Source organism: Lycium ferocissimum, unplaced genomic scaffold, assembly GCF_029784015.1.
Source record: "Lycium ferocissimum isolate CSIRO_LF1 unplaced genomic scaffold, AGI_CSIRO_Lferr_CH_V1 ctg1166___fragment_2___debris, whole genome shotgun sequence".
Classification (NCBI taxonomy): domain Eukaryota; kingdom Viridiplantae; phylum Streptophyta; class Magnoliopsida; order Solanales; family Solanaceae; genus Lycium; species Lycium ferocissimum.
This window is the reverse complement of record NW_026713951.1, coordinates 1-11852: the sequence shown is the minus strand read 5'-3', so window position 1 is coordinate 11852 and position 11852 is coordinate 1. Positions and strand designations below refer to the sequence as shown.

Below are 11852 nucleotides of genomic sequence, written 5' to 3'. Positions count from 1 at the left end.
CTTTGCATCCTTGTGTCTTAGCATCCTTGTGTGCTAGTAATAACTGTTTTTTCTTAATCCCCCTTTTTTGGAGGATCTATAGCGATTCCAAATTTTTTCTCCAAAAGCAAGGGTTCTAACCTCGATCTTACCAAATGTGGAGGTGTTTTACCAACTAATGAGTGTAATTTTTATACATTAAAAATGTAAAATAATGTTTAATTTAACTACTAAGTTATCTAAACAGTAAACATATATAAATAACCGTCCACCAAAAGTGTGACTAATAATATGAAAATAAGACAATTTATCTGCTATAACAGGTTAAAGTAGATTGATAGTATAAAAAATATTACGTAAACTATTACTAGTATATCCAGTGAAATTTCTCTCTGATAACGTCCTTTGTTTAGACTCTTTTTATTTTTTATTATTTTTTTTATAGCGAAATGCTATAATATAACATAATATGAAAAATCGGTTTCAAAGAAAACTTGACAGCTATATTAAAATGTCATTATAAGGAATGATTGTTATGGAGATCTCCGATTGTATATGTTAAATCTAAAACTAACATACACTTTTTATTTTGAAAAGAATGTTTTGTCGAAAGTATTTTTCAAAAAAGTACTTTTGAAGAGTAGCAGTTTGGATAAATACTTAATCGCGCCGAATAATTACACCTAACTAAACAATTAACCTTAAGAATCAACAAATTTAAGTGAAACATGTTTTACGTACATTCATTGGCTTAGTGCAAAAACACCTGGTGTAGTTAAAAACTTTTGTCAATATTACATCATCGATTTGTACTTGGCTTCCGAAGAAATTAGTTTTTTCAACATCTGAAACAACATCTTAAGCTATTATTTAAAAAACACTTTTTTCCCTTAAAATCTGGTCGAACACATCAGCTCTCTAAGATAAGTAATTTTTGCTTCTCAGAAGCTTGGCGAAAAGGGCTATTACCAAAGTCACTCCCTAATCTCCATTTTTCTTTCTTTTGGTTAATCTCTTTCGTTATATGATTTGAAGTAAAAGCTGGTGAAATGGGCAGTCAAGATGGAATAGAGACAGTATTAACAAATTTCCAAAGATTATATCAAGTTCTGCAATTGTTAAACATATATAATTATATAGTTTGTCACGTCTAGAACAAAAAATTGCGCGGATTGTCATTCTAAGAGACTAGTAACATTAGTAGATTGAGGTAGCACCGCAAATTTTGTTTTGTTCTGCTTTATTTTTAGTTTTTTTAGTTACTTAATACGCGTTATTATTGAAAAACCAGTACCTAATTTATACTAATATAGAATTATGACAATCAAACTCCAACTCTAATCTCTTTATTTTATTGTTACCTAAACCACGGCTTTAATGAACGCGTTCCACGAGGCACCTTGATTGATATTATGCCGTTAAAATTGGTTCTATCTACCATTCAAAAAATTAAAATTCGCTAGGAAATTCATTGTTAAATGTTAAATTGCTCGTAGCTAGCATTTTTTTAATAATTTATTGCTAATTCATTATTTATTGACGGACTTTAACATTTAGTTGCTGTTAAAATTGATTTATCAACCACTACAAAAATTGAAACCAGCTATGAACTTTATCGCGAATCTATTGCTCAAACAACTCGTAAATAATATAATTTTTTTAAATTAATATATAGCTATTCCGTTGTTCAACGATGCAACAACTGAATTTATCCGTCGGTAGTTCCTACTTTTTTTTAATAGTGAACATTAATTGATCAAAGACGCTGTTAAATATGGTTCATCAACTACAAAAAAAAAAATAAAAAAAAATTGGAACTAGCTAGTTATGAACTTCATCGCTAATCAATCGGTAAAATAATTTGTCCTTAATATATATATATATATATTTTTGTGAACATTAATTGATTATGATCAGTGACTTTGGCTTTTTCTAGGAAGCGTCTTCTAGACGTTAAAATTAATAGCATATCTTCTAGACAACAACAATGTTGGCCAATCTTAGTACTTCATCCATTTCCACAATTCCCACCGTTGCTGCCTTCTTCCACATCACTCTTTTGACCTCTTTCGTTAATTCCCCTCAGTCTTCTTCTAGTAACCCTATCTCAGTTTCTAGTTTCAACCTTCTAGGTCATGTGATGACTGGGGATGAGGTATTGAAAAAATAAATATGAAAAATATTGCTTTGTTTTGTACAGTATTTGGGTGGCTATATAAGCAAAAGTAATCTGTATAATAAGTTACATAGGAGAATATATATATATATATATATATATATATATATATATATATATATATATTAGTTTATGCAGAATAGAATGTGAAACTATAAAAATTAGTATCAAGACAAAAATAAAAAAGTATTAAAGAAAAAATGCTTTTGCACTCAAGGATGTGACCTAGTAATCACTGAAATGGATTAAGAGCCATGGAGTTTTCACAATTCAACTTTTGATGGAGGAAAAGATCACTAGGTCAAAGTTGAGACATTGAGTGCAAATTCTCTAACGACATAGTTATTGATATCAAGTGCTTAACGTTAGCAAGCACCATATCGTATTACGCAGAACCGTGAACCGAGCAACACAATTATAAAAAGAGAATACTTTTAAAACAAGTTCCCACATAATATTAATTAATCATGTTAGTATTCACCCACTACAAGAGAATATAGAAATGACAATAAAAAATTTAATATTTAGCAACAACTTAGTTTTATTATTGACAAATGAACTTTTTTGTTGCCAAAGAATTTAATTTTATTGATAATATTGATTATTGTAAAATACTTTAAGAACAAAAAGTCAAGTTCTCACGTAATATTAATCATTTTTTTGTTTTGTTGCTAAAAGTATTTTTTACAACAATAATCAATTTATGACAAAAAAAAAAAATTGTTGCCAAATATATTTTTTCTTATAGTGACCATATAACAATTCCTACATTAAGAATTAGGCGTAACGATCTCGTTATTATATTATTGCAAACAATCCCTACGACCCTACTACTGTCGTAACTAGCATGTGAACCCCTTATATTTTCTACTGAAAAAAAAATCCTTATTTTCTTATAGTGACCATATAACAATTCCTACATTAAGAATTAGGCGTAACGATATCGTTATTATATTATTGCAAACAATCCCTACGACCCTACTACTGTCGTAACTAGCATGTGAACCCCTTATATTTTCTACTGAAAAAAAAATCCTTATTTTCTTCCCTTCTAGTGTTTCTTTCTATCTAGAAGCCGTTCCACCTAAGTTACATTCTTTAAGATAAAAATGACCAGACACCCTATTTTTGAGATTGTATATATACTACTATTGCAGTAACATCACTTCTCCACAGCATATTATCCTTTATATTATATTTTATTTCATTTGAAAGCTTACTGATTATGGAGAAAAAAGAAACCAAGTTTTTCAAACACAAGAACAAAACTCAAAAACAAAGAGTAGTAGAAGAAGAAGAAGAAGAAATAGAAAATTTAGAAACAATTTCTTTAGCTGACCTTCAAATGAATGAGGGAAATGAGAGCCCCAAAGTTTGCTCTTCACCACAAGAATTTTTCGAGTTCTTCAATGAATCTTCTGATTCTGAAAATTATAGTAATACATTTTCAAATATAATTTTCTGCGGAAAAACCATCAGCCATGATAATGATATCAACGAGAGGGAATTACAAGAAGAGCAGTTGCATGAGAACATGTTATTTCGTTTCAATTCGTTTCACCGGCCCGTTATAGACCCGATGAACCAAAAGCGGGCCAATTCAGCCCGCTTCTACAGTTTGCCAAATTTGACGAGTGTGAATATTACTGGACTTACATCCATGTCAGCGAAGTCTCGAAAAAAAATGTTCATGTTTGGGCCTGTGAAGTTCAAGCCCGAAATGGAGCTAAGCGCAATCAAGCAAAGACAGGGTCGTCGTTCCAATTCGTTTCACCGGCCTATTATAGGGCCGATGAACCAAAAGCGGGCCAACTCGGCTCGATTTCACAGTTCGCCGATGGACTTCACAGGCCCCAATATTACTAGAGTTACATCCATGTCAGCCAAATCTCATAAAAGAATGTCAATGTTCGGGCCTATGAAATTCAAGCCCGAAATGGAGCTAAGTGCAATCAAGCAAAGACAGGACCGTAGTTGTACTCGGCGGGGTGACGGCGGAGACACGACGGCGATTGTGAAGAGCAGTCAGAAGAAGAATAAGGGTGGGGCCACTGGGAAATTCACAGAGTTGAGCTGTAGGTCCCACTTCGTTAACGTGTTGGCCAAGTCATTGAGTTGTTTTTCCATGCGCAAACATTGCATGGCGGCGTTGCCATAACATTTGATAATTATAGCAACTTTGTACATAAAAGAAAGAATCTTCCTTTGGATAGTATGTTGTTGTAATTGGAAAAATGAGTACTGAAATCTTTAATTTCTTAATTTATTATGTTCAATGCTATGTAATCATCTGTATCTGTTGAGTTAGAATTTTGAGTTTACGGATTCTAAAGTCTAGAAAAGACAGTTTATTGAATTTTGAATTAATTATTTATACATACAATATAAGCTTTTTAGCCCAAATACAATATTTGGACCAAAACTATTATCCGCCCCTAGCGTAGAATAACATTGAATGTACAAAACTGGCGAATAGTTTCTCTTTGGATTTGCTCTCCTACCGACAGTTTAATAGATAAGAGACTTGGGAGCGAGTCGGTTATTCAATTGCTTCGATTTGAATTATCCAAAAAATACAATGATTTGATCCCTTTGAATTTCATATTCGAAGTAGTGATAAAAATGTAAATCTATAGCTGCGGAAGTAAGAATAATAATGACGTCGGAACACGCATTGTTGATTGAACTCCAAATGACAATTGAAAGTCAAAACTAATTGAATATAAATTTCTCTTATAAAAGAATTAAAGTTTAGTAATAAGATCATTATTTCACTTGAGATACCTCATCAAACCAATTATTTTGGCTTCAAATTTTCTATTTGGAATAATGGGCAACGCTATAAAACAATCATTGATATTCGAAAAGGTTTTGCGTTTGATACATATCCCGCCAATGAGACCTATAGCCTATTTGGCCAAGCTTCTAAAATCAGCTTATTTTAAAAAAGATTTTCAAAAAGACTTTTTTAGCTAAAAACAAAGGTTTTGGCCAATTAATTAAAAAAAATACTTTTGTTGAATTACATCGTCATTGCTTTTAAAAAGTGTTTCTATTTGTATTTTTCTCAAAAGTACTTTTTAAAAAAGTGCTTTTTGGCAAAAGTTGTTTTTTGAACTTCTGAAAAACTGCTTTTGCTACTTCCCAGAAGCACTTATTTTCTCCCAAAAGCTTGGCTAAACACCTTACTTTTTTTCAAATAAGCACTTATTGAAAAACTAAGTACTTTTGGGAAAAAAATAAGCTTGGCCAAACAGGCTATACTAGCTTGATCTTCAACATCATGATCTAAAATAATTCTGTGACCCCCTTAATTATATAACTAATAACTCGTTAACACGCAAATAATTAACCAGGTTCTAATGTTGCATTATTGAATGTCATCTTGCCCTGAATATCACTAAAGAAGAAACATGAAATACTTCGGGGGGTGTTTTTTGTATGGAAAAAAACTTTTAGCTTGTGTTCGCCCATATTTTGAAGAATATTTTTTGGTGGAATTTTTTAAATTAAAAATCAGAAAAATAACTTTTATGGTGGAAAAAATAGTGAAAACAAATTCCATAATTAATTGTCATTCCATGCTGATTGATTATGTTTAGATCTAATATATACAGTTTCGCAATAATATTTTTTATTTACTAATTATCAAACACCAGAAAATAAGTAACAAACCTGCTTATTTTAAAAAAAAAAAACATTTTCCTTCGTATCAAACAACCCTTAAAACCTAAAACTGTCAGCTGAGAACCATAAGTCTTCGTAATATCAATCTGTTTTATATCACTATAATAGTAGCTTTTGGGTAGGATTTAGAATAATCTTTCAATCCAATGGCGATTAGCCTAATTCTTCCACCATTGCCATTTCACTTTTCACACACACACACAAACAAAAGTAGAGGTAATCGCCAGAGAATTAGAGGAGTTTGGTTCTTTTGTTACTTGACTTTTGATTCTATACTATTTTTAGATTGACCAATCTCCTTTAGGGGCAGGCCAATTAGGAAAATACTCAAGTTAAACGCATCAAAACCCTTCTAGAATCAGTGAAGTTGACCAAGTGGTTTCATTTAAATCTCTAACAAAGATGACAAAGCAGTCTAGTTTAAGAGCGTGATCGGGAGGACGAAAATTACTTTCATGAAAAATGTTTTGCTTAAATAGAAAAATATTATTCCTAGAAATGTTTTCAACCTGCCAATAGGTGAAAATATTTTTTCTAGAAATGTTTTTAACCTGGCAATAGAAAAATGTTTTTTCTTGAAGGAATGAAAATGTCTTCCTTCATCGGCAAGGGTTGTAGTGGAGTGACAAGTATTCCTTCATCCTTAACCAAATGTCTCGGGTTCGAGTTCCCCTGGTATGGAATCGCCCTTGTTGGGGAGAGCTTTGCCCCCCAATGTGGCACTTTCCGACACGAATCAGATTTATTTGGGCCCTAACGTGGGTACGGGACACCGAGTGAAAAACCCAAAAAAAAAAAAGAATGTCTTCCTTCGCCTAAATCCGCCACTACAAACAAGAGGGGGGAGGGGAGCCTGGGAGGTCGCATTACAGGCAAGGGAAATGGCATGCTCAAGAACTAGAATAGAAATGTTCTATCATAAAGCACAAGTAGCTCAATTGAAAAGAATGAATAATATAATCCAACTCTCAGGAAAACTAAGAATGGTAAAAATAGGACGCAGTTCAATACATGCGTTGTATGGCACGACAAATTAAAACATCCAACCAATTGTTCATATCAGGCGGTGTTCAACCAGCTGATATATACCTCCATAATTTTGTACTTCCACTTCCTCGCGCTTTCTTGCGCATCTGCTTCGCCTTTGCTTCGACCTTCTTCAATTTCACATCTTCATTGAACGCCTTATCTCTACGAGAAGAGCCATACCTACTTCTGCATGAGAGTACCAATGTTCTCCCCACAAGTCCCACCAACACAGTAACCATATAACTTTGATCACCGACATATATGCAGAAGTCACTAACTGCTTCAGAAAAAGAATCACTTAATTAGCGCTTCTCAAAACAAAGTCACTTAGCGTTAGTTGCCACTGTTAGGAATTGAACCCTGGCCTCCTATGATTTTCATCCCATTTATTGACAGCTAGGTGTCTTGACCTTCTTATTCTTTGGAGTATATAATACTCCATATGAGGGTCAATCCACACGTATTTGCTGCCAACAGACATAGCTTTCTATTATGTTGTGACATCTAAAACTTAGCCAGTCAGCAGCTCATTGTCCATGAGCACCAAACATACGCTTCCGTTTCAAAGCCATCCAACGAAGATGAGAAACAGCCATTGTGAGAGCTCAGTTCTGTGCCATCAGCAAGTTTCTTCAGATGATGTTCTTCTGCTTCTTTGTGGCTTCAATTTAATGATTTTGGACAACCCTCTGAATTAACTTTTGCTATGAACTCTAGACACTCCAAGTTCTATGAATTCAACGTCTTCTTGAGCCTCCTAAAACACAAGAATTTGTTCAAATGAAAATGTCAAGAGATAGAGCTTAAAGAACGTAAGAGGCATAAATTTTGAAATGCAGAATATGGACAATATCAGGCAGAGCTCGTCCATTAGAGAACAATGATATTTTCAGTTTCTTGAATATAAACCATAGGTTATGCAAGTCTATCTAACTAATCCAGCAAAACGAGAATTATATCTCTGACATAATTTGTATTCAACTTAGAAATATATACTCTAGTGTTAGAAGGTCAGAATGCGCTACCAATGAGCATTCAAATACTCAACTTCTTCAAAAGTGGCCGTGATGTATCAGAAACATGTGTGCCTGTGCAAAGCCCATAGATAAAACATAAAATAACAAGATCATTGGCAAACAGTGATTCAAACTTCTAATCTCCAGTCTGTGCATTAAAAGAAAATCAAACCAGATCTTGTTGTTTGTTGAAAATCTATCCGCTTTTACATTCATTAAGAAAAAAAAAACACTGTATTCAGAATACCAGCCACATGAATTTCCCACTACTTTTTCTTAAAAGATTGCCCAGTGTAAACTCTTTAAACAACTCTTTAAACAATGTTGAATAACATGCAAATGCTGAATTGCACTATTTTATGGAAGACATCATACCTGGACGGCTGGACTCACTCCTCTTAAGTTTAAAGCTCCTTCTCATAAAGGGTTATCTACATTTGGGCGTTTTATGGATGCCTTCTCGTATCTCAGCTTTTCAATCTCTTTCTCCAGAAAGTCCAAAGTTGTATCAGTGACATGGTTCGGGGCACACCCTGCTTCCAACATCATCCTTAAAAACTTGTAAGATTGCTTAAGCTGACCTGCCTTGGTATGAACTTCGATTAATGTATTGTAAGTGACAACATCTGGATTTATTCCACTATCTTTCATCTGCTGGAAAAGCTTGTTTACTTCCTCAATTCTGCCAGCCTTACCGAGGGCATTAATCAAGGTGTTATACATTACAATGTCAAGGTAACCCCCCTGCTTCATCAGTTTGTCCAGTACGGCACCAGCAAGATCAGCCCTTCCCATCTTTCCCAAGCCTTGGATTATGACATTGTACGTTGCTACATCAGAAGGGCAAACCTTCTCACCCATTTCCTGTAAAATGCCCCATGCCTCATTGAAATATCCCTTCTTGACAAATGAACTCATCATAGAATTGTAAGTGTAACTAACAGGGTCAGCGCCCATGTCGGTGAAAATTTCAAATAATTTACAAGCCATGCTCAATTTTCCTTTGGCCAAAAATATCGACAAGAAGGTATTCACCATGTCAATATCAAAAGAATTTGCACCTTTAGTGTCTACTCTTTTTCCTCCGGTAAGAGAGAATGTCCTTTTAGCATTACTTTGGGAGCTAACTTTATTAGCCAGCATGTCCATATACGGCGATGATGACCACAGATCACTTTCCTGAGGGTCTATCTCAGCATCTTCTGCTCCAAAGGCAGTATCAGTCTCAGCGTCTGTTAAATTTTCTAGGCTTAGAATATCACCAAAGTTCCCGTTGGATGGGAAAATGGGTGTAAAATCCTTTTCTCTGCTCTGTGGAGCTTTCATTGTTGCCTCCATGCTGTCTTTCCACCTGATAATAATTGGAACTAAATTGCTATCCCTAATGTGCTTCATAAGCCTCTCCGTATAATCCCAATGTCCCTCCCTGTAGATTGCAATCAAAAGAGAAGTTATGGTAACCAAATCAACCGTAAACCCTCTAGCTTCCATCTCTTCCACCAACTTCAGTGCTTCGTCAAGCCTACCTTCCCGACAAAGATGCAAAATGACAATGCTATAAGTAACCCCATCCACAAAATTATTACTTTTCTTCTTCAAATCACAAAATAGGGTATAAGCAGCCAAAGCCCTGCCATTCTTGAACAATCCATCAATAAGAATATTATAGGTCCAACAACTGGCTCGGACACCATCATCTTCAATCATTTTGTGGAATAAATTGCATGCATCTGTCAACTTTCTTGCCTTGAGCAATCCATCTAAGAGGGAGTTATAAACAATAGTATCCGGACGTATGCCATTGTACTGCATCTCACTGAACACTTTTATCGCATCGTTTATCAGGTAAGCCTTAGAGCAACCTTGTATAACAATTCGGTAAGTATAAGCATCAGGTTCCAACCCCGAAGATCCCTTTAATTCCTCCCACACAACAAAAGCATCCTTAACCTTCCCGAGCAAGCAAAGCACATGAATCAAGCTATTATAAGTGCACAAGTCGGGACTAAACCAACTTCCCCTTTCCTTCATTTCTTTAAAAAGACTCAAAGAACTAGACAAATCCCCCCAACATCCGAACGTGTGAATGCATATATTATATCCCCATCTATCCAACGGAAATACACCCTTTCCCCTAAGCTTATCAAAAACTTGTTTAAATTCAGCTCTCATATTAGCCCTCTTAAGACCAACAAGCAACTCATTACACGCAACGGCACTGCTAATCCCAATGCTATTCTCATCATTAGTTTCCAGCAGTTTAAGGAAAATTGACAAAGCTAAATTAACTTGATCTTTTTGTACAAGAGCAATAAGTACAGAATTATACACATCAGGACTTAAACAGCTAGAATTATCCAAATCTCTCTCCACAAATTCCAAAATCTCTAGGGCGCAATCGAAATTACCGGTTCGAGTAAACGAGTCGAGTAGCAATTTAAATGTGGACGAATTAAGCAACACTTCGTCATCCTTCATGGAGTTTAGCAGTAGAAAAATATCGTCGCGGTGATTATGACTATAGCAAATGGATCTGAATATCTGAGAATAAGTTTCAGCTGAGTGTTTGAAATTGGACCTGAGAGCACACCAAGGGTTGAACTATTTTAGTGTCTCATATATACCACCTAATTGAATAATGTATGGGGAAAAAAATGATTATTTAGTCCTTCATATATACTACCACATAATCTAAATAATCCTTAATGCATGAAAAAAGTGATCATTTAGTCCTAAACCTTAACGGGTCATTTGGTATGCTGGACAAGCATAAATAGCCCTGGGATAAAAAATTAGTACTGCTTTATCCTCCTGGGATAAGTTATACCAAGATTATAAATAGTACCAGGATAAGTCATCCTTGACAAATGGTAGAATAATAGTACCAGGATTAGTTATCCCTGGATAAAACAATGAAAATAACAAAAGTACCCATGAGGTCCCTCACACATTATTCTACTCTCTCTGTCCCGATTTAAGTGTCTTACTTTCCTTTTTCGTCCTTCATTCTATATTTAGTAAGTTGACAATTCAAACATCCTCATAACTGCAAGATTTAAAAGACATTTTAGTACATCATACACATCTTTAATTTATGACCGCAAGATTCAAAAGCCTCTCTTTATTTCTTAATCGTCCGCACTTAAATTGATTTTGGATTAAAGTACAAAATATGTTTGTAACAAAAACATCCTTAAAATTATGCCAATGCATGTTATTTTTAATACAACAGACCAAATAATCAATAAGAGACAATATCAGGATAACTAATCCCAGCATAACCAAATTGTTAAGTTTAAGGGAGTATTTGAAATAGGACCTGAGAGAAGACCATTTGAAGAAATCCAATTTGGTAGCAGCGTCCAAATTGTTGCGACGGAGAATTTGAAGGACTAGGTTTTCCGATAAAGGAATTGAATCATCTAGGTTACGTGTTCCACCTGGCTCTATTAATGCTTTTGTAATTGATGCTACGACCAGTAAGTTTCCGACCTTATTTGCCGATGACGGAGAATTGCCTTTTTGCATACAAAATTGAGAGGACGTTTCTTTGTGCTTTTGCCGCCATAGTAACCGTAACGGAAAACAAGGTTTTCGATTAAATTGCATTTCGCCGGAAAAACCAAACTTACATTTTTATGTTTTTAGGGGTCATTTATTTGAAGACAAGCTATTAGTTATATTAGTTATCTTGAAATTATTTTTAATATTAAAAATAATAATTTTAAAAAGAAATTATTTATTTATAAAAATACCTTTCATCTTATTTAGTAGACAGGGGGTCTGAGGTGGGTTTTTTTTTGTCATTTTCGTTATTTTATTCAAAGATAATTAATCCATGTGTACTAAATTCTTATTGGCCATTATTTATGATAAAAAAATAAAATTATGAAAACTCTATTATTCCATCATCTGGCAATTATAACTTATTTCTATATTATTTTTAATTTCGGTATTATTTTTAA

General features: G+C 34.2%; 1 protein-coding gene across 1 annotated transcript; it reads right to left on the bottom strand.

Moving 5' to 3' along the window:
* Positions 1-6772: 6772 nt before the first annotated feature.
* Positions 6773-11554, bottom strand: LOC132041778 (pentatricopeptide repeat-containing protein At4g01570). Its single transcript, XM_059432475.1, is given in 4 exon segments — positions 6773-7628; positions 8263-10465; positions 11207-11392; positions 11394-11554. Coding segments are annotated over 3 exon segments (2409 nt in total). The 5' UTR covers positions 11456-11554; the 3' UTR covers positions 6773-7628; positions 8263-8304.
* Between the last annotated feature and the right edge of the window lie 298 nt (positions 11555-11852).